This window comes from Symphalangus syndactylus, chromosome 10, assembly GCF_028878055.3.
Source record: "Symphalangus syndactylus isolate Jambi chromosome 10, NHGRI_mSymSyn1-v2.1_pri, whole genome shotgun sequence".
Classification (NCBI taxonomy): Eukaryota; Metazoa; Chordata; class Mammalia; order Primates; family Hylobatidae; genus Symphalangus; species Symphalangus syndactylus.
In genome coordinates this window covers 32,126,969-32,149,735 of record NC_072432.2, presented here as the reverse complement: position 1 = coordinate 32,149,735, position 22,767 = coordinate 32,126,969, and the positions used below count along the sequence as shown (strand labels likewise).

Here is a 22,767-nt window from a genome sequence, read left to right as displayed (position 1 = left end):
GGCTCAGTGTGGACAAGTGTCTGAGAGTTAAAAACTCCAGAGGGAACCAGTCATAAGGGATACGCCCACACTTTTGTGAGTCTGGAGACTGACAAGGTTCTCACAGTAAATATTGGAGGAAAATGCCCTTATGTTTCCAGCAGTGGCAGAGGAAATGGAACCGTTCTGAAATACGATGAGTACTGTTCTCAACAAGGTCGGTCTTCAGGATAAACCGGTTAGTCAGAGCCTAACTCACTTGGATAATATCAGAGCCTAACTGACCTGGGGAGGGGAAATATCAAACTGTAGCCAGCTCTAGCCTTCCATGTGGTGGTTAAGGTACGGGGAACAGAAGCATTCTGTAGTAAGTCCTACGATTAGGTCTCAATCTTTAAGTGAGCCAGTGACTCTAGACAAAGTGTTTCCTTGCCCTTAAGGAGTGGCTAGAACGAGTTGGAGCTTGATATTTCCCCTCTCTTACTGGAGGTTTGCCATGACTGACAGATTCTGATTCAATTTTTGTAATAATTTGAATGCTCCCGGCTGAAAATAATATACTACTAAAAGTGGCTTATATAATAAAGACATTTATTCATCTCTCTTAATAAAATCATAGGTACAGGAGGGGCCTATGCTTATCAAAATTCTAGACCATTTCCTGCATTCAGAAGAGAAGTGGTGAACCTATGCTGCAGTACCTTTCTTGACAAGAAAATTTGTTTTTTCCCTATAAGTAGCCCTTATGTCCAGCACTTTCATTTAGATCCCATTAGCCAACTCTAGTTCACAAGCTTACTGACCATAGCAAGAGAAATTAGGAAAAAACATCTGGAATTTTCACCCTTCATAATGAATACATAGTATTGGAAACTTTACATTGGGAAAAGAATAAGGGGAGAAAATAGCACATAGGGAGGCAACGAACACAAATTGTTCCTTCCCTCATATCTCAAGGCAATGGCTGGCTGCCTTTTCTGGAGTCTTCCTTGATGTCACTGACAGAAATACAGAATTAGGTGCTCCTGCTATGCTGCCATTGTGCTATATTCATATTGACCTTCGTTTATAACAGTGATTGTATAACTAAATGTCTGTCTGCCTTCCCATTTGGCATGAATGTTACTTAAAGATACAGTATGTGACACATACCAGGAACTCAATAAATGTTTAATTGAATGAATGTTTAGTAAACATTTTCTGCCATGACTTAAGTCATAACAACTTTTCAGAATAAAGGTAACTTACTGGTGTCACTAAGCCTTACATTCCAAGAGTTATAATCTTCACACAAGAATTGGAAGTCTAAAAGCTGATATTCTCTTTAACATCCAGAATATAATGGTATGTAATTCTTATCAATAATATTATTTTTAGAGATCATTTATAAATAAATTATATAGAATATCAGTAACTTAAATATAAAGGATAAACTGTTAGCTCAAATGTGTGTGTGTTTATGTGTATTCTAGCCAATCCTTAAGGGCAAGGAAGCACTTGTCTAAAGGCTAGAGGCACAGGCTCACTTAAAGATTCAGAACTAATCACAGGATTGACTACAGAATGCTTCTGTTAACTTTAACCACCACACAGAAGGCTAGAGCTGGCTGCAATTTGCTATTTCCCCTCACCAGTTTGGTTAGGCTCTGATATTATCCAAGCAAGTTAGGCTCTGACTATATATATATATATATATATATATGTGTGTGTGTGTGTGTGTATATATACTTTGTTTTGTTTTGTTGTTGTCGTTCTTTGTAGAGACAGGATATCTCTACGTTGGCCAGGCTGGTCTCAAATGCCTGGCCTCAAGTGATCCTCCCTCTTTGACCTCCCAAAGTGCTGGGATTACAGGCATGAGCCACTGCACCCAGCCAGTCAGTTATATTTTAATCACTTCCAGAATTGTCTCTTAATTCCCATGATCCTACTAATATATATTGTTGATAAATTCAAAACTGAAAGTAGGACAAGGAAACTTCCTTTAAAAACAAGGCTCATATTATTTTCTATGCTTTAATTTATCATTACCTTTACACAACTGACTGATATCCTCAGGCAGAGTTAAATCAGCACATCTCAGAGAAGATGAAAACAGACCGGCAGGTTTGGTAAAGGGGGTATATAAAGGTGATACCTCACTGAACACTTTGTCCTTCATTAATTCATCTGGAGTTGGCCTTGAGAACATTTAAAATACAGAGCATGAATGAAAGTCATAGAAAATTTCCTACAATAATGGCATACATTCAAGAGAATGGATAAAAGTCTTAAATACTTCATTAGCACAGAAAATAATACAGTTCTCCTTTGCAGAGTCTAGATGCATACTTTTATATTATAATCAAATAACTGTGAGTAAATACTCAATTTTTTTTTACTTATGTTGTACTTTACCTCATGATGCATCAAAAATATCATTCCATAAAAGCTTCTGCATTGTTTACTTTTAGCCTGACTAGCATTCATCTGCTTTACTGAATATCTTAAATAATTAAATAATATTTATGCAAACTATTACAATAATACCATTTGGCTTTTCTTCCTGTCCTTTAATGTGGTACATTCACAAAAATATTTCTCTCTAACATGTCTTGATAAAGTTGTTTTTCTAAAAGCAAATTTGTATACATTATTTTCAAACACTATATACTAAAGGAATTTAGGGATAGCTGTATGACTAGTAGTGACATCATCAAGTCAAGGTCAATTAATGAAACTTCTAAGAAATCCTTTTTTATTATCAACAATTGTTAGTTTATCACACCACTTATCCAAGTTCACTGCTATAATACATATTGACAACAAACTTTTATTCTCATTTCACTGATGTTATTATTGGGTCTAGGAATATCTACATTCCACAGTTTAGTTAATATTCTATTTAAAAGCTTGGAAATGAACTAGTAACTTCTTTAGTATATGTCAGTTTTCTGACTGTGGTTTAACTTTAATTACTTTTTCATTTATTCACAAAAAATGAAAGCTTACATCATTCACAGTGATGATATTGACGTCAATTATATACTACTACATATGTACATTATCTTTATTTAATCCATTATATTAAAACAAATAAGAAAAAAATCAACTGCTTATGTGTAAAGGATCTCAATGTAATCCCAATCTCTAAATAATATCAACCTCTTAGAAGGATGGAAGGTGAGGCACTTCTTCAAAAGATCTACCACAGTTTCAGGAAGCTCCTGGTAAATAAAGAGAGAAAATAATATAATTAAAATGATCAATTTTAGAAATATACTTTATTCAAATGTTTGCTAATCTAGAAGGTTTTGCTGTTTTTAAAGTTTTTATTTGTACTTTATACAAATTTAGTCACTGTGAAAAGGCAAATACTTAAAGAGAAATAAGCATTGCTTTAAAATAGCTTCCAACTGGATCCCAAGTGTGTAAAATAAGTTTTCATTAACAGATTGCTGTGGTTTGAATATGTTCCCTCTAAAGTTTAGGCTTCATGAACTTTGAAACTTAATGGCCAATGTGATGGTATTAAGAGGTGAGGCCTTTAAGAAGTGATTAGGTCATAAGGGCTCTTCCCCTGGTGAATGGCATTAAGAGGCTTATAAAGGTGAGACTTCACATAGCAATTGCCTAGCTTGCCCTTCCGCCTTGTAAGGACAGTGTTTCTCTCTCAGAAGACTGCAGCCCTCACCAGACAACCAAACGTACTGGTGCTTTTAACTTGGACTTCCTAGTTTCAATAACTGTGGAAAAATAATTTTTTGTCTTTGTAAGTTACCCAATTATCAGGTATTTTGTTATAGCAGCACAAATGGACTAAGACCCAGATTAATGACAAACCTTTATAATGTCCAAACAACCATGCTCTTCAGCCAGAACTATTAAAGTGTCATCTACACAGTCTATAAAACAGAAAAACTATATGAATAAATGCTACTTTTCTAATCTGTCCAACAAATCAGAAAACAAACTGATCAAAAATGTTTTAATGGAGTAATGCAATTTTGGAACTTAAAATACTGAAAACTTTATCATTTTGTTAAATTTCTTTACACGTTTTGATAAAAATGAAAAGCTTCAGATAAATACTAATTGAATAACTGACACTGAAAGATATCAGTTTAAATAGTTTGATAAAGGAGCAATTCCTTTACAAGGAAGGTAAAGATAGTCTAGCTCTCTCTGTCTCTAAATATATACATGCAGACACACATAGCTGACCATTGAACAACATGGGTTTAAACTGCACAGGTTCACTTGTATGTGGACTGTTTCCAACCAAACATGGGTTGAAAATACAGTATTTGTGGATGCGAAATCTGCATGTATGTAGGACCGACTTTTCATACACATGGGTTCTGTGGGGCTGACCATGGAACTTGAGTACACATGGATTTTGGTACATGTGAGGGTGCTAGAACCAATCCTCTTCAAGAAATGACTGTATATAAACAGCGCTTTTTAAGAAGGCTTTGTAGTTTTTTTTTTCATGACTACAAGACCAATTGATTTTTATTATACATAATTTGGAAAATGTACTTACATTTATTTGGGAATTTAAAGTATAAGTTTAGGTTACAGACCACATTTAAGAATCTCCAAGGCTTCTTAATAGCTGTAGTATCAATCTTTGTAATTAAATGTGGTAAATCTGGTAAAACTTTTGCAAATTTATTTATAATTCATTATTATTTAATGTTTACTAACACTTTCCTGTACATATTCTTACTTGTAAATGTTTTTAACTTGGATACTAATCTGTCACTCTTTTGCATAAAGTGTTCTATCACTGTTTTTCTCTCCTTAATTACCAAACATGCTTAATTAATTACACTCTGAAGTAGATTACATAAATGTTTATTAACTTGAATTATACATGTTTGGATCCACATACATGAAAATTCAGATGAGCCTTTTATAAGGAAAAATCAATATTCTTCTTGAGTTGTTACTTGTACATGATTCATCAAATAGAAAGATAGCCCAAAAGTTAAGATACATTGTCTGAAGGTAAACTACTACAGAAATACAATTTTATATTCTCATATTTTGATTTCACAAGTTAATTTACTTGGCTAGATCATAAAGCTGAGATTATTTCCATCTAGGTTAAAATTCCTAAGAGAATAAAGAAATTTCTGCTGTAATATTTTAGAAGGGACCTCATATGCTGTTCTGCTGATCATTACCACTGATCATTAGCAACTTGAGTAAAGGGGGGATATTTCAGTGTACTCACTATTTCAAAAGAACACATCCTCAGTGTGCATGATTACTAATAGTTACTAAGTTATATTTATATTTGAAAGATAAGCAATTGTATGACACTTACCCAAAGTAAGCAAAAATTTTAGTCTTTCAGATATATCCAAGCTCTGAAATAATTTTCTTCCCTAAATAAAATGAGAAAAGAAATTTGTATTAATATTTACACGTTTTTTTCTAGGAAGGCATTTTTCTTCCCTTATAGCTGAAACTGATTTTATCAGGCATCTCTATTTATCTCCAAAAGTTTTACTGGATTTTTAAAGTCAGCTCCACTAAAGAAAAATTACTGGTGAAATAACATTTTAGAAAGTGTTGCATAATATGCATCATTTAAACATTTCATACATCTAAGGGTCATTACGTTCTAGTTTGATGTAAGCATTGTTCACTTTTGAGATCCACACATAGCTGGATATCTAGATGTATTCCAGGCCACGTGGAGTCTTACTTTATTGAGACCAAGATGCCTCCTGGGTAAGACTGATTATACCCTTTCGTCTACTGAGCTAATTCTTACTTAAATATCATGATTCAGGTAGTCTGTTTCTCCATTAAAAAAACTTCATAACACTCCTTCCTCTTACCACAATAACTTCAGACAGCCATCCTTCATGCTGCTACAGCACCTGGTATATTTTAAGATGCACACATTATATTTTAATCATTTCCTTATTAGTCTGCCTCAGGAGGCTCCTTGGTATAAGGTCTGGAGTCAAACACTTATACCTTCAGCATTTATGAGTTGGGCAATGATTGTGTACCAAATTGGACTCTTCTACCACCAAATAGTTATATAAATTTGGCAAACTACTTAACCACCTGAAGTCTCAATTTTCTCATCTGTAAAATTAAAATATTAACTGTACATATACCACAGGTTATGGTGAGGGTTACGTAATGCAAAATATGCTTCATTAATGTTGGCTATCATTATATTTCTCTTATCATAAACAAATTAAGCTTATATGATCATTTAAATAAACTTAGAAGGAAAAGGCTTAAAATTACCTGGTGTTTATATAAAAGAGATGCTTTGATTTTTTTTAATAGAGAAGAAAAAATGTTCTTAAACACTTATCAAATCAGAACTATAGGTAGAGATCATTGAAAAAAAGCTGTTGTTCTTCTCAATCTTACATTACTGTCATATCAATCTTCTAAAAACGTAGTTTTGATTTCAATATCTTGTTAAACTTTTAATGGTACTCCATATATCTTATATAACTTAATATAAACATCCTAACTTTGTAAAAATATACACATTATAGAGATATCAAAATAATATACATCTGGTAACATTTACATTCATACTTAGTAAAAGTATGTTTCTAGAGATGCCAAAAAATATGTGAAATTATCAAACATGATTAAGTCAAATTAAGCCTTTTCTCCTCATATGTAATTAATTTGTACAGCAAAAACATACTATTAACTTTCCTCTCCAAAAGATTATTCCAATAAATGCACAATTTCCATTTATTATATTAATATTTCTTTATACATACCACACAAAGCTCAAATAAAATGATTCCAAGAGACCATACATCTGATTTGGGGCCAGAAGGCAATGGTTTTTTACTTGGCATGTGATCAGTGGTTTTGAAAATTCCCTGTGCAATTACCTCAGGGGCCAAGTACGAGGGATACCTGTAATGATACATTAAAATAATGAATAATTACAACAGGGAAAGAAGCGATAGTACATTTTTACAATCAATGTGGTAAGATCTATGTAAAAGTCTCATGCAATTAAGTTAACAACTGTTGCTAGAAAGCATTCTAAACTAACCATAATACAGACCTTTAATGTCAAGGAATCAAGAGTAAATATACACAAGTCTGAAATAGTTTTAAAACCTTCATGTCTCCCTCAAGCATTAACTCCTTTATTTGCTTCTCTCTGTGTTTTTAACACAGTTCGCTAGGCTTCCAAGTGTTTTTCCTTCCTTCTTATTACCTATCTTCCCTTAATGCTGAATTAATATTTAAAGTGCATTTTATCTTTTAAAAAAGTATTTATTTTTAGTAGTAAGAATGTTAATGCTATAAAAAAGATATAAATTGAAAAGTAAAACTCCTATCTCTACACCCGTCACCCATACCTATTTACGTATATATAACTTTGTCCACCCATCACCTCTGCCCCACATGGTGGAATACTATACATATTGCTATGTACCTTTTTTCCACTTAAAGTGTATTTTAGAGATAGTTCTTTAAAAACACAAGTATAGAGTTTCCTCATTCTTTCTGAAAACTGCCAATAATTTCATTGATGCACTTAATTTCATGAAACAAAAACATTTTGGAACTTCCATTCTTTTGCTATTACCGATAATGAGATGAATATATTATGACTATTACATAGCCCACAAGTATATGCATATAAATGACAGATATATTCTTAGAAGTGGCATTCCAAGATCGTAAGGTTATGTGCATTTTAAATTTTGATTTATCACACCAAGTTGCCCTTTGGAGAGGTTGTATCAATTTATATTGTCATAAGTAATACATGGGGGTGCCTATTTCCTCACAACTTCACTGACATAAGAAGTTTTTTGAAAACTGGTTTAGCAAATACTGAATAAATGCAAAACACTGCCTATTAAATATGAATAAGGTATAAAGAAGAAAGCTTCAATGAACACCCATGTACCAAGAAGCAGTTTAAGTGAAGAACATAAAATTATCACCAAAAGTCCCTTTGTGTTTCTCCCTGATTGTATCTCCATCCCTGTTTCTCCAGAGGAGAAGATACCTGGAATTTTTGTGTTTGTCATTCTCTTCCATTTCCTGATGGTTTTACCATGTTTGTATCCCTAAAAAATGTACTGTTTACTCAAGCATATTTCTGAGCTTTATAACACTGGAATTAGGATGACTGTATTCTTTTGCTTTTTCAATCAAGACTATCTATATTGTTGCATGAAGCTGTATCCATTAAATTCTTATTTCTATTATATGAATATTACATAATTTATTTATACATTCAAATGGCAATGGCATTTAAGCTGTTTCCTGCTTTTTATTATTAACATTATGAACAACATTGCACAGAATGCCATGTATGGTATACATCTGCAAAAGGTTCCCAAGGTTAACAACCTAGAACCAAATTTCTAAGCCATAGGATATGTGCACTTTCTACTTCATTACACAATGCCAAATGTTTTTCAAAAGGAGTTACACCAATCTATACACTTGCCAGCAGTGAATGACTGTTCCTATTGTTTTATGTCTTCACCAACACTTGATATTTGACGACTTTTTAATGCTTAACAATCTGGTATACAAAATCTATTGTGGTTTTACTTTGCATTTCCTTGAAAATTAATGACATTGAGGCATATGTCCATATGTTTATAGTCATTTGGGTTTATTATTGTGTGATATGCCCATTCAAGTCTTTTGCCTATTTCTCTAGTTGTTTTGGGGTCCCCAAGACCACTCTCATGTTTAGAAATTCACTAGGAGGACTTATAAGACTTAGCAAATAAGTGTACTCACAGCTAAGGTTTATTACAGTGACATAGTAAGGGTATAGCTGGATCACAAGGGACAAAGACAGACAGGGAGTCTCCAGGAACCTATATACAGGCTTCCTTACGCTCTCTCCCTCCTATCAGGGATCACACAGAATCCATTCTTCTTCCAGCAACAAAAATATAGCGCCATGTATGTGATGTATCTTCCATTTTCTTTTCTTTTTTTTTAACTTCTTTCCAATCTTGAAGAACAAATGTTATGTGATGTTTCTGGCCAGAGAAGCTCATTGAAAATCCAAGGATTTTATTTGGGACTTGTCACACAGGCACTCTCTGCCTGGCATGTACAAAAATTCAAGAACTCAAGAAGGAAAGCAAGTATTCAGCATAAACCACTTTGGTTGTTTATAAGCACAGTAAACTAGCCTCAGCAGTTAGGGATCCATGGGGACATTTCTGCAATCCAAGTTTCAAGGCAACAGCCAAGGGCAAATATTGCTAGCAGGACTTAGTTTCTAAGGATAGCAGTCTTAGGCTTCCTATGATAATCTTTTACTGAAAAGTTGTTCTTTAATTCCAGATACTAATGTCTTCTTCCGTAATTATGACTTGAAATATTTTCTACCACTTTGTGGTTTTGTCGTTTCTTTCTCTTTATGGTATCTGTTTATGAATGAGAAGTTCTTATCTTTCAGTTGAATTAAACTTTTTTCCTTATACTTAATGATTTTGTCAAAATAATCTGTTAATTTTCTCAAAATTTCAGTTTAGCCTTTTATATTTAAGTTTCTTCATTCATCTAGAATTCATTTTTCGTATGATGTCAGACAAGGTACAACTTATTTTCCTACATAAATAAGCAATTGAGCCCTGTTCCCTTTATTGAAACCTCTTTCTCCCCAAGTAGTCTGCAGTGCCAGCCGTATACTAAATCAAATCTCCACACATACATAGGTTTGTTTCTTGGCTCCCTCAACTGTTCATTTGGTCAATTTGCCTAAGAGTATACTATTACACTATTTTAAATAAAATATTTTTATATAAAATATATTTTATTAAATAATTACTGATCATTGTTAAGACCTCTCAAAACATACATACCTTTTAGTTTCTCTTTGGGAAAATGCAGGCTCTTTGTAGGTGTTTGTTCTTCTCTATATACATTTTAAAACTATCTTGACGAGTATTTTCTCTTTCACATACAATTGAATTTTTATTGAAAATAGATAAGATATAAAGACAGGCTGTAGACAACTAACATCTTTACAATACTGATCCTAACAATCTATAAACATGATATCTCTATATTTATTTAGGTCTTCTATAATGTCTCTCAAAAAGATTTATATTTTTTCCATAAAGGAACATATCACGGGATTTTGTGGTGTCACTTTGTCAGGTGGAAACCTCTGTGGCCAGTGGTGCCTTTGCCTAAGTTTTGCTGGGACCCACTGGGCTTGTTCCATCCACTTGGACTGGCAGGCTGTGCTCAGCTCGTGCTACTGGCCTGGATGCCACGCTGGCCAAGGGAGAGCCAGGCATGGAGTGGCAAGGGGTGTATGAGTGGGTGTGGGGTCTGGCCACTGTGCACAGCCAGGTACACTGGCTGTGGCATGGTGGGCAGGTCCAGGTGCTGGCATAGGCACTGGCTCCCTGCAAGGCTGTGGTTGGACCAGGTTCGTTGCAAGCAGCTTCCATGGCTGGCACCAGGGAACATGGTTATGCATGGAGACTTGGAGATGCCAGGAACTGCAGAGCCCCAAAGAGAGTGTCACAGCCCTGGCTCAGAAAGCTCCTAGGTCTGGGCTCCCCAAAGGGCTGCAGCTCCTCTCTCCTTCTGTCTTCTTTCCTTGCCACCCACAATGTGGCAAGCAAGGGGTTGTTTCAGCCCTGTTTGTTATAGCTGTTTTAGCTGTGCCATTTGGCAGGTCCCAAATTCTTGTCCCGCCTCCAAGAAGAATAAGGTATGTGGACAAGTGGAGCGTGAGCAAGGTAAAGAGATTTATTGAGCTATAGAACACCTAGAGACCCACAGTGGGTAGTTCCTCTCCACAGGCAGGGTGTGGCCAATGAGTGTTCAGCACTCAGCTGAGAGGAGACCCTAGGGTGGATAGCTTCTCCCCTCAGGTGGGGTGTCCCTATGAGTGTTCAGCCTTCAGCAGAGAGAAGACCCTGGGGTGGGTAGCTCCTCTCTACAGCTGGCCATCCATCATCTGCTCAAGTCTGGCTGAGTCCAGGGTTTTTATGGTCCTCAGAGGGAAGAAGTGCACGTCCATTGGTCCATGGGCGGCCATGGGTGGGCCCAGAAAAAGCACCACAAGATCCCACTCAGGTCCACAGGACCTGCAGCCCATCTCCCATGCTTCAGGCCCTCCTGGGTTTGAAGGCAGGGCTTCACCAGGGACCTGCCCCCTTCTACCCAGGAACCTGTCTGACTCCTGTCACTCTTCATGGTGCCCAGACTATTCATGCCATGGAGTGCCTGCCCACCAGCACTGAGCTGCCCTCAGCCCCCCTTCAGACCCCCTCCCTTGCTTGTTGGTGTCCGAAGTCCACAGGGGGTCAAGGCAGCAGGGGGCTGGAATGTCAGCGCTGCCTCGAGTGTGCACAAACCCAGCCGGGGTCCAACAGCACCTGGGCTTGGCCCCAACATTGCTCCAAGATCAGAGTGGGTACAGGAGCAGAGAGAGGCCAAGCAGTGGGAGTAGACATTTCTGAACCTACAGCTGCACCTGGGAGAGCAGGGCTCCTGCCTGCTTCCGGCCCCCAAGAGCACAGGGAGGCCTGGGTCTGCAGCACCAACTTGGGCAGCTGCAGCTGTGCCCGGGAAGGTGGGGCTCCTGCCTGCTCCTGGCCCCCATAGGCTCAATGAAGTGACAGCCCCAGCAGCACCTCCCCCCACTGCAGCCAGCATCATGGTAGTGGCCATCCCAGACAGGCCGCCACCGCCATCAATACCTGATTTGATTCTATAAAGTACTCATTTTGCCTGTTCTATATCTTATAAAAGCTACACATGGTATGATGCTATACATGTTTGTTTTATATACTACATATTTCACATACAAAAATTTAACCTCCCATCTCAATTAGAAAAAAAAGAACTACATACCTGAGGGCACTTGCGTATCTTTTTATAAACCCTCTACAACTACCAATGAGACTTAAATAGAGGATATACTCAGTATAGTTTTGCTTAAAAAAAAAAATCCTATCAAAAATACCCATTAGGATGGCCTTACAAACAACAATTTAAGAAGCAGGTAGTAAATAAGAATTAGACATAGGAACAATTGCTAAATTTGAATCCCAGTGCCTAGAAATAAAAGGAATAAGAACAGTTTTAGAAGAGAGATGGAGTGAAATTTTGCCATACTTATTACATATGTGCATGCCCTTTCGTCATTTATTGTCAGATTTAGTCACGAGCACCACAATCTAGATTTTAAAACCAGTTATATTAAATTATGTCCTCTTACAATGATGAGTATAATCAAAATGTATTTAAATATATGTATAATCTGTGTAATATATATTAAGTAGGCATTCGAATATTATTTCTATTTTTCTTCCTACCTTTTCTACAGCCACCTCCTCACACTATCGTTGCTAGTACTTATTTACATTCAAAATACAAGTCAATTAAGTCAGGGAATGTGACTTAAATTCAAATGGGTAAATTTGGTTTTTAACTCCTTTTTCATTTTAATAGGATGATGATGGTGATACCAGTATCTTCTTATGATTTGCTCATGTATTTCTCTCATATACAAATTCGTATTGTGTTATTTCACCCTAAGATGATATTGCTCTTCCAACCAAATGAATGTGTGATATCTCTAGAAACAGCTGAAGTCTAGTGGAAGCAGCACTAGACTAGATGTTATAATACCTGTGTTCTAATTTCAGTTCTACCACATATTCTGTATGTGATTTGGGTTTCTTCATCTGTAAAAGTGGAATATTACTGCCTACCTCACAAAGCTGTTATAAATATTAGTGAATATATAAAGACATTTAATAAAAATAAAAAATTTAATACAAATCACCACAATACATCCAGAAGTCAGTGTTCATCTTTTTTCCTGATTTCCAGCACATCTAACCCAAAAATGATAATAATAAAAAATCAAACAAAACTATAGGTAAATTGTCATATCAAAAACTTCTGACAGGACAGAGATAAACTTTGTTTCAAATATTTTAGTTTCCCTTTTAACCATAGGAAAATTATTAAAAAATAATAAGCTCTAGAATTGTTATTTAATGTAGTTCATCTTTTTTCAACAGCCTTCTCTTCTGCAGCGTAGCATTTTAACACTCAAAGACAATTACCAGAACTTTGCTGTGAGTGTGACTGATGAGGTAAATAAAGTGGCTTTCATCATCTGTTTGATGTTTTAACAAGGTATTAAGCTACTGGCCAACTGAAATGAATGCCCAATTTCCAACTCTTTACAGTATTTTGAAACAGATGGTAACATTTTACTTTGTTGTTCCTTAATATTTGTCTTTTGAATCAACTGCAAGCTTCTTCTGGTGTAAATATTTTCTTTCATGCCTTAGCTGTTTGATCACTTTATTTTTCCTGGCTAATGTTTCACATTTTGCTCTTTGATATTTTCTGGTAAGACCCTTTGGGTCTAAGACTTCAAAGCAAGCCAGACCAAATGGTAACACAAGACCAATTCTATCCAAGCATTTTAAATTCAAGTGTAGCTCTTACTTGATATGCTTTAAGAAAAATCACCTTCTTTCTTCAATTCATCACTGATACCTAAAGTATCTTTAAATAAAAATAAAAAACTTAAAGTAATTTTTAGGTTTTTGGATTTCTTTCTTACACAAATTGATTTAGACAAAAGAAGCAGTAGCAATCACTTGTACTACAGCTACTTAAAAGTCACCTCAAAAGGCATTTATCATACATGACAAAGGAGCTAGAGCCTCACTAAAAACTTATATTCAACTATAAGTTGAATAAAAAACTCCTTTCATATTCGAAAGGGCTTTTTTGAACAAATACGAAATTGTAGACTGTCTTTGCAAAATACCATTTTCATGCTTATGAAACAAGAATTGGTTTTTGCCTGTAAGTTTTCAATACACAAAACTGTAAGACTACAAATTTATGTACCTTAATAAGCAGTCCATCAAAACAGAAGATTCTCCCACTAAACAATGACCTTCTTGAGGACAGAAAGCTATCGTATTTTTTTGTAAAACCAACAGGTATAAGAGAAATTGCTCAATAAATGTTTCCTCACTGAATAAAGTTTAAGATTATTATCTATGTCTTAATAATAAGACACAGTCATAAACTTAAAAAGTTTAGTTAAGAAACCTGTAATTTGAGTTATAAAAAAGGCAAGTTATACATGAGGCTGGCTTTAAAAAAGAAAAATCAAATTAAGTTTTTAAGTAACATTCTGTTGGAAAAACACACTCCATGACACCGTATCACAATTCTCAGTAATGGTGTGATAGAACTGATTTTAGGAAGCCCAAAGAGGAAAACACAATGGTTACTATCAAAAACAGCCACATTACAATTGAAAAAATATGATTAAGGTCTCTAGGTTAGATAATAATACTGCATCAAGTTTAGTTTCCTTATTTTGACAACTGTTCTGAGGTCATGTAAAAAAACAAAGTCCTTCTTTTAGAAAATAAAAACTGAAGTACTTAGAGGTTAAAGTGCTATTACGTAATTAATTACTCTTAAGTGATTATAAAAAACAGTCATTATACACATACACACATATATGCTTGGAGAAAAAACAGAGAAAGAGCAAATGTAGTGAAATGTTAACATTTGGATAAACTGATGAAGGGTATAGATGAATTCTTTATACTATTTTTGTAACTATTTTATCTAAAACAATCTCAACTTAAATCTTCAAAAAAGAAAATAATTATGAAAATGTCTAAAAGCAACCACACAAATATAACACAAAGATCTGTATCAGAAACATCTACTTGAATATGCATGAAACAACCTTCCATTTCTTTTGTGGAGGGCAACATACATCTGCAATTCCATAACAGAAGTGATTAAATAAATCTTTCTGAACTTAAAGATAGACTTTCAGGTATGGAATTTATCTCTATCTCTAATATCCACAATGACTCAACTTGAGTCTTAATATATAATTATATCTTAGAGAAAAGGGAATTGAACATAAAACATTAAACTGAAAATAATGTGGGAGTGATGTTTTTCAGTCTCTTGATGCACACACATTATCATCAACTGAGAATCTAGTCATCCTTCTTGCCTTAAGTTGATTCGATTCTGAATGAAATACAGATAATTCAGAAATATTATAATGTAAAGAATGTCAATACTGTTAGCCTCTCTGCCAATTCAATGAATGATGAACATCAATGATCTACAGAATGCTGGGAAAAACTCACTGTCTACTCATTTTAAAAGTGTATGGAAAATTGAGAAGCATTAATTTTAAAAAAGCTGTTTGCATGTCAAAAAGGAATATCAAATATAATTAACAAAATATACATGTTATCAAAGATTACAAAATTTAAAAAGAAACTCAAAATAGAGGAAAACATATCCTTACCCTATTGGGAAATCAACATCATCACCATGAGCGGTCATGTGATAAAGTCCAAATTTAGCCAATTTAATATGTCCCTACAATAATAAAGAAAAAAAACTATCAAATAATTTATTATAATTGGCAATATATAATTTATATTATAAAATTATCATTATACATTTTATAACTAAAGAAACCATTATATAACAATATTTTATCAAAATGCCACTGTAGATTTTAAACAATCATAATTTTATAAAAAACTATCTGCCAATAGTCTGCTTTATACTCATTAAATATGTATATATTCGTATGTACACATACATATCTCAAAATGACAAATGACATTTTTCTTTAATATTTTTGCTGTTACATTGTCTAGTTATTTCACAAAACAAAAAGGCAAAAATGTTCTCATCTGTCTTGAAACCTTGGTTAGAATGTTTTGTGGTAATTTTCACAGAGCAAATTTTTTTCCATGGAGTTGCAAGTCCATTTATAGTTATAATTTAACTGTGAAATAGGAAAACTTAACTTGAAAAGATCAGTTCAAAAATCATCAAGATTTTGGTGAATCTGCTAGATTTCCAATAACTTTTTACATTGTTTGAAAACAAAAATAACTATCGTAAGTATAAGGCTCTTAATAAATGATAAATATAATTTTATATCTTTTAAGTTTTTCCCTTTTAATCTATAAGGCTTTAAAATATTAAGTTCATCTTAAAATTGGTTTGTCTTCTCAAGAACATTATTTCCAAGCATTATAAAATATTTACATTTAAAAACAGCTTAAATTGATAAGGTAATGATTCTTTACTGCCATAAATCTGAAATTAATGAGTACAATTTTCTATTTTTGTGTTTGTGTGTTTGTTTTTTAGAGACAGGGTCTCACACTGTCATCCAGGCTGGAGTGCAGTGGTGTGATCACAGCTCACTGAAGCCTCAAACTCCTGGGCTCAAGCAATGTTCTCATCTCAGCCTCCCAAGTATTGAGTTGGGAAAAGAACCAGAGAACAAGGATAATCCTACTAATACAGCAAATAATGCCCATGAAAAAATTTCCTCCAAGTTGTTTTTACATATTTTATGAAAAGGAATACAATTCTTCCTGAAAATATATAACCTTGCTATCCATAATTCTCTTTGAAGGGTTTACAAGCTTCTTCTTAATGCCCCGTAAGATTTCCAGTAGAGAAACAGCACTTCAATAGTAAAAGGAGGTAGGTATGAACAGCTGGTAAATAAGGAGATAAATAGAAGAGGAAAGAAGGCAGAAGAAAAATAGAGAAAACACAATGCAGTTGGTTTATATGAATAACATTCTAGCAAAAAGAGCCATTTTCTTAAAAATGAAAATAAATTAAGAGGAGGAGTATATTGGGAAGCCACAAGGCTTTAAAAATAAGAGTAAAATAAAAAAACCATAAAGTTAGAAAATGGGTCTTGTGGGAAAAATAATCCATGTGAAAGATATACAGATTAAATAATTTAAGGATTATTTAATCCTTAAATTCAAAAACCACAATTATATCACTTTCATATAGTCTTTTCATTATGAATATTCTTAAAACATATACTGATTCTATTGTTCCTCTGATTGAGTAGCCCTGATTCCAGTTGCTTCCAATTTCAAACGATATATAAATATTTACTACATGATTTAACAATTACCTTTCGGTCCAACAGGATATTATGAGGAGACAATGCCCTGTGTACTATACCATGTTTGTTCATATACTGCAAGCCCTGAAGAACCTCAAATGCTATACACAAAACCGTTGAACAGCTACAAAGAAAACAAAAAGTCAAAGATCAATTACAAAGCAAATAAATGACTTGTTTTAACAAGTGAAACGTGACCTAGTGAAAATATTCAAAAAGTTATATTTTTATTGCTTCTCTTTTATTCTGAGAAAATAGAATCTATATATTTTCTAAAATATCTACCTCTACATATTTTAGGTTTTCTGATTATAACAGAATTGATCTGACAAAGATCCTATAGTTTCCTAAAGGCTACTGTAATAGCAGTATTTGGTTCTTCCAGGAAAGGGCTTTAATTTTGGTGGTGAGTACAACTAACCTATAGCAGGTTTGGCTTTGCCAAATTATCAGGTTAAGTTTCAGGTATATGGCAGAACTAAGTCACTAAAAACTATTTTGCTGAATACAAAATACCTAAGCCCCCGAAAAAAGTAGTAACAATATATTTTATAGTATACAAACACTAGCTTATTTTCCATATTCAATCTATAAAGCAACCTCTGGTCATTTATGATTTAGCAAACTTTTCTCTTTAATTCTTATCCTATCCTCTACAAGCCATCCTTCACACAGATATCCTCCAGTTTCCTTCTCCTTTTCCCTCCTTCTCTCTCTCACCATTCATCTCCCTAATTTTTTTTCCAATTTGCAAGTCTACTCATGTAAATTACCAGGAAACAGGTACTGTATTTGGGTAAATACTGCTACTTAGCAGTAGTAAGTAGGATTTGGAACATGTTTTAATTTTTATTATTACACTTTATAAAGTATGGATTGTTCATTTGCAGACATTGGTGTCTGCATGAAAATATTTTCCTGTCAGCATTTCTTTTCTTTTTGAAAAGTTCAAATCTCAGAGTATAAGACAAATGTAATACTCACGATTAACCTAGCTTTATTAATTATCTTCTAATGTTTTAATAAAAAATTGTTCACATAGGAAATTTCCCCATACCTACAATATTAACCTTTTGGTATAGATTTTCCTTTCTATTCATTTTTTAAAATTTTTTCTAAAATTAAATTAGTGTTTGCAGATAGCCACTAAACATAATTTTTAAAACCAATAGTAGAGATAAAATGGAATCATAAAAAATATTCAATCCACAAACAGGCAGAATAAAAGGAAAAAAGAACAGAACAAATAGAAACTGACTAATAGATTAAGTACAAATGGTCTCAATTCACCAATTAAAACATAAGGATTGTCAGATTTGATAAGAATTTAAACTCAGCTATACTCAGTCTATGAGAAACCCACTAAATAAAAGACATAGGTTAAAAGTTAAAAAATGGACTAACAGATTGCCACGGGCTTGGGTGGGGGGTAGGTGGACTACAAAAGAGTATGAGAAAATTTTGTGGCATGAGGGAACTGTTCTATCCTTGATTTTGATGACGGTTACATAACTTTGTTTATCAAACTTATTAAATTTTACATTAAACAGGGTAAATAAACCTTAATAAACCTGACTTTAAAAAATACTAGATTGAATAAAATTTTTACAGAAATAATTGTTGCAACCTGATTCTCTCTCCTAAATTAAAACCAAAAGAAATAACCAGAGATAAAAGCTAAAATTTGCCTCTATGATCCTAGTTTGACTTTCCAGAGGGAATCAGCAGGTTTTGTTTTCAATTCTTCTGGTGGTTAGATTTTTACTTACTAACTCTTCACTATGCAAGAGGATATAACTGACGTTATTTTCACAACTTTCCTATTTTTCTTCAAGTCCTTTTTATTACATTGTTTTACATTATCAAATTTTATTTTACATTATCAAATAATCATCAGCAGTTAGTTTTCAATTCTTCTGGTGGTAGACTTTTACTTAATATAACTAACTCTTCATTCAGCAAGAGGATACAGTTGACATATTTTCACAACTTCCCCATTTTTCTTCCCCAACTTCTTATCTGTATTCATTATATTGTTTTTACATTATCAAATTATAAGTGGGATAAAGGCAACCTACACTTCTTTCTGGAAGGTGAAACAAATAAGTAAATAGATAACGTGACGTGTAGTGATTAAATGAAGAAAAAAAATAAAGTAAGGAAGACAGATAATGTGTTCAGGCAAGTCCTCACTGAGAAGGTGACACTTATGTAGAAGTCTAAAAGAAGTGAAAAAGACAGGTAGGTCTCTGGAAAATGTATGATTTGGGCAGAGGCCACAGCAAGCAAGTCCTGAACTGGTATAAAGTCAGCAGCTCACAAAAGTGTATTCAGTGCATGCAGTAGAATGAGCAAAGATTAAAGTGACAGGAGATAAGCTCAGAGAGATAGCTATGAGTCAGATGACGTAAGGCCCTTTAGGCCACTTTAAGACCTTTGGGCTCTTACTCTGAGAAAGATGGGAAGTGATCGGTACATTGCCATATGATAATAATGATTAACAAATATTTACTGTAGAACTAAGCACAGAAAGAAATACAAACCTAGGCCACTTAAACCCTAGCTGTCAAGAGAAAATGTCTCAGTCATCAAGATTTAATGGATACCAGAATTTTATAACTCTATTTATGAAGATTATCATCAGCTACTGTAATTTCTATATCTCATACTATTTTTAAATTTCTTTTTTGTTTAGCTATAAGGCATCTTGAGAAATTGTTTCATACAGAGAGCATGAGTAGGATATTTTCATGCATGGCACATCTGAAAATATCTTATTCTTGCCTTTAAACTTGGAAAGAATTACTCCATTGTCTTATAGCATTCTTTATTAACGGAGAGAAGGCTAGTATCAGTCTGATTCCAACTTTGTTGTAGACATCCTGTCACTCTTTCCTGGGAAGTTTTGAGGATTATTTTTACTTTATCCCTAGAGTTATAAAATTTCAGCCCAATATGTCTAATGTGGGCATATTTGTGCCAGTCAGCATTAAGCATGTCCTTTCAATCTGAAGACTCACATGTTCCATTAACACAGAAATATTCACAAGGAAAATTTGATTTGTTACATCTTTCACTGTTTTCTCTCTTTTTTTCTCTAAGTTGGAACTCTTAGTGGGCAGATGATAACTGGAACTATTTTTTTAATTTAATTTTTTTGAGTACATAGTAGGTATATATATCTATGAGGTACATGAGTTTTGATACGGGCATGAAATGAGTAATAATCACACCATGTAAAATGCGGTGTCCCCCCTAAAGTATTTATCCTTTGTGTTATAAAAAATTCAATTGTACTTTCAGTTAAGATGTACAATTATTATTGACCACAGTCATCCTGTTGTATTAACTTTCTGTTTTAAGAGCATAAGCTTTAGTCCTATCTGTTACATAACTTAATTCCAGGAGAGAGAGAGAGATCCAGAGACCCAAAGAGAGAGAGACAGAGCAAGAGAGAGAGAGACAGAAAGAGAGAGAGAGAGAGATCCAAATCATTAATTGCCAGGATTTCTATTATGTCCTCTAGTTGCTCCTTGTCGATAGATACTGTTCTTTGGTTATGGATACATCATTCCTTTGAGTCTCTCTGAGAATAGTTAGAACTCTTTTAATTCTGGGAAAAGAGTATTATCTTCATTTCCTCTGTAGTAAGTACTCCCTCTCCACCCCATCTCCAGGCTCTGTTTTTCCTCGAACTATTTTTTTTACCTCAAATACTACCTCTGGTAATCCGATCCCTGGTTGTCAGTCATATTTTGAAGTAAAGGAATAAGCTGATATTCCCCATAATGTGTGTAAAAAAGAAGCAATGAGGGTTACTATTTATAAAGAATGCTATTTAAATTGACTGTAAAATATTCCTTTTTATCAAATAATTTCTCCCATATTAAAGTACCATATCACTGAGTCTTAAACAAATAGGGAATGTGTGAAACAAGCATAATTCAGGATAAACAGAGTTTTCATAAACATCTTCAAAAAATAAACTGTATAAATGGCAATATTCCAAACTTAAAAAAAATTATTTGTAACTTATCAATAGTTATAGAGGCAAAGATTTTATGCAAAAGCACAATTACATTGATAAACATGTGCACACGAAAGAAAACAAAGTCTTCCCCTTAAAAAAAAAAGAGAAACATTCCCTGAGATTAGCAAAATGTAAACCTAGTTTTATGAACTCATTTGGCTCTGCAAGTCAATTTTAGAGTAGCTTCTCTTGTTCTTGTCTGTTTCTCACACAACTCACAAAAAAACTGATGCCATATTCAGCTGTGACACTAGAGGACCTCAGCTGCATACTACTTCAATATAGATGTCTTCCTCATGAAATTAAAGCCAAACCTTTAAAGTGATTTTCCCATTGAACAAGTTCTGAAACTACTGAACACATAGACTGCATTTTCTACTCTCTATACTGTGCTTTTGCTAATTGTGAGATATTAGACATTAGACTTGCATGTCGAAAAGCACATTCATGTTAAAAATGAGCTGATGAACGTGCATAGCAAAATAATTTTTAAAGATTCAAACATATAAATGACATACCCTTTCTTAGCTATTACTTGAGAGTACATGTCAGTTACAATCTGATTTGCTTTTCTGCCCTTTTATATTCTCAGAATTTGATTTTTTAATTTGTTTTAAAATGTAAGGTATAAAGAAGAACAAAAAATGCTATTTTATACCATGAGAAGAACAAATCAGTATTTGCAGAGTTTTATGTACTTACTAGCTTTTTAAGTTATATTCTTTAATACTACCAATAACTTGGGTCATGAAATTTTTTAAGTAGCTAATGCAACAGCAAAGTAAAACTATCATGTCTAGTAGTAGTTAACATGTTACAGTTTAATTGAACATGGATACTAAAAGAAGATTTAGGATTAAGAGAATTAGATTCACAGTTAAATAAAAAAGATACTGACAGGGGACAATAGGACTTTATGCTACACAATTCCCAAGTGAGAACCTTGTTAAATAGACAAACCCATCAGTAACCAAGAAAATGTAAAATTATACTTCAAATCAAAAAATATTCTACTCCTTTTGACATTTTTCAGTAATTATTGTTACTTCAGGGCCTGGGTGGCTAGCGTTTACCTTGTCATCATTGTCCTGAACAACTGAACATAAGAATCCCTAGTGATTATAAATACAGATAAGACCAAAAGGTAGCTTTCAAAATAATATATTTGATAACTCCCAATAAAGCAAGATGACATTTCAGGACATTTTTATTTATATTAAAACATATCAATTGAGTGGCTATTTGTTTGTTACTGAATTTTTGGGCCCACAATTACCAAGAAGAAGAATTGATCTGCACTACAAACAAGCCTACAGTATACTTAGAAGGACAGATTTACAAACTGATAATTATAATATAAGCAATTAACTAAGCAGATAAGAATTATTCATCATTTTCCTTTGTCTTCAAAGAAAAATAAAACATAAAAATTTATTTATAACATTGGTGAGACCAAAAGAGATCTACAAAAGTCATAAATCTTGGGAAAGTAAGCTTAAAACCTAAAAGAGAAAAACACTATCACCACCACCATCACCAAAAAAGATGTTGATAGTTTCTAGGTATGAGTCAACTTGGTTGTATTTGGATTTTCAACATGGCTCAATAAATTTTAAAATCTATTAGGCTGGTATAATCCCAGGTATATTTTTGTATCCCTTTCCAAATATATTTCAAAAGCAATTTACTGTCTTTATGATTAAATCATCCATAAATCATCTGTAGTTGTTGGTTAAAATATACTGAGGCCAAGATCATGGATTTAATTCTTATGCAGAATAGAAGACTTCAT

The 22,767-nt window shown here is 33.7% G+C and overlaps 1 protein-coding gene across 8 annotated transcripts in view; it reads right to left on the bottom strand.

The window, feature by feature from the left end:
* Positions 1-22,767, bottom strand: part of TBCK (TBC1 domain containing kinase) — a 270,052-nt gene that overhangs the window by 202,433 nt on the left and 44,852 nt on the right. For 3 of the 8 annotated variants that reach the window (XM_055296817.2, XM_063611123.1, XM_055296816.2), the window contains exons 4-10: positions 16,955-17,069; positions 15,299-15,372; positions 6,735-6,876; positions 5,294-5,354; positions 3,802-3,863; positions 3,124-3,185; positions 2,011-2,159 (exon numbers count right to left, since the gene is read on the bottom strand). In XM_055296817.2, the coding sequence (XP_055152792.1) occupies positions 2,011-2,159; positions 3,124-3,185; positions 3,802-3,863; positions 5,294-5,354; positions 6,735-6,876; positions 15,299-15,372; positions 16,955-17,069 (665 nt within the window). The remainder of the gene's footprint in view (positions 1-2,010; positions 2,160-3,123; positions 3,186-3,801; positions 3,864-5,293; positions 5,355-6,734; positions 6,877-15,298; positions 15,373-16,954; positions 17,070-22,767) is intronic. The other 5 variants (XM_063611122.1, XM_063611124.1, XM_055296819.2 and 2 more) reach the window with 2 other exon arrangements.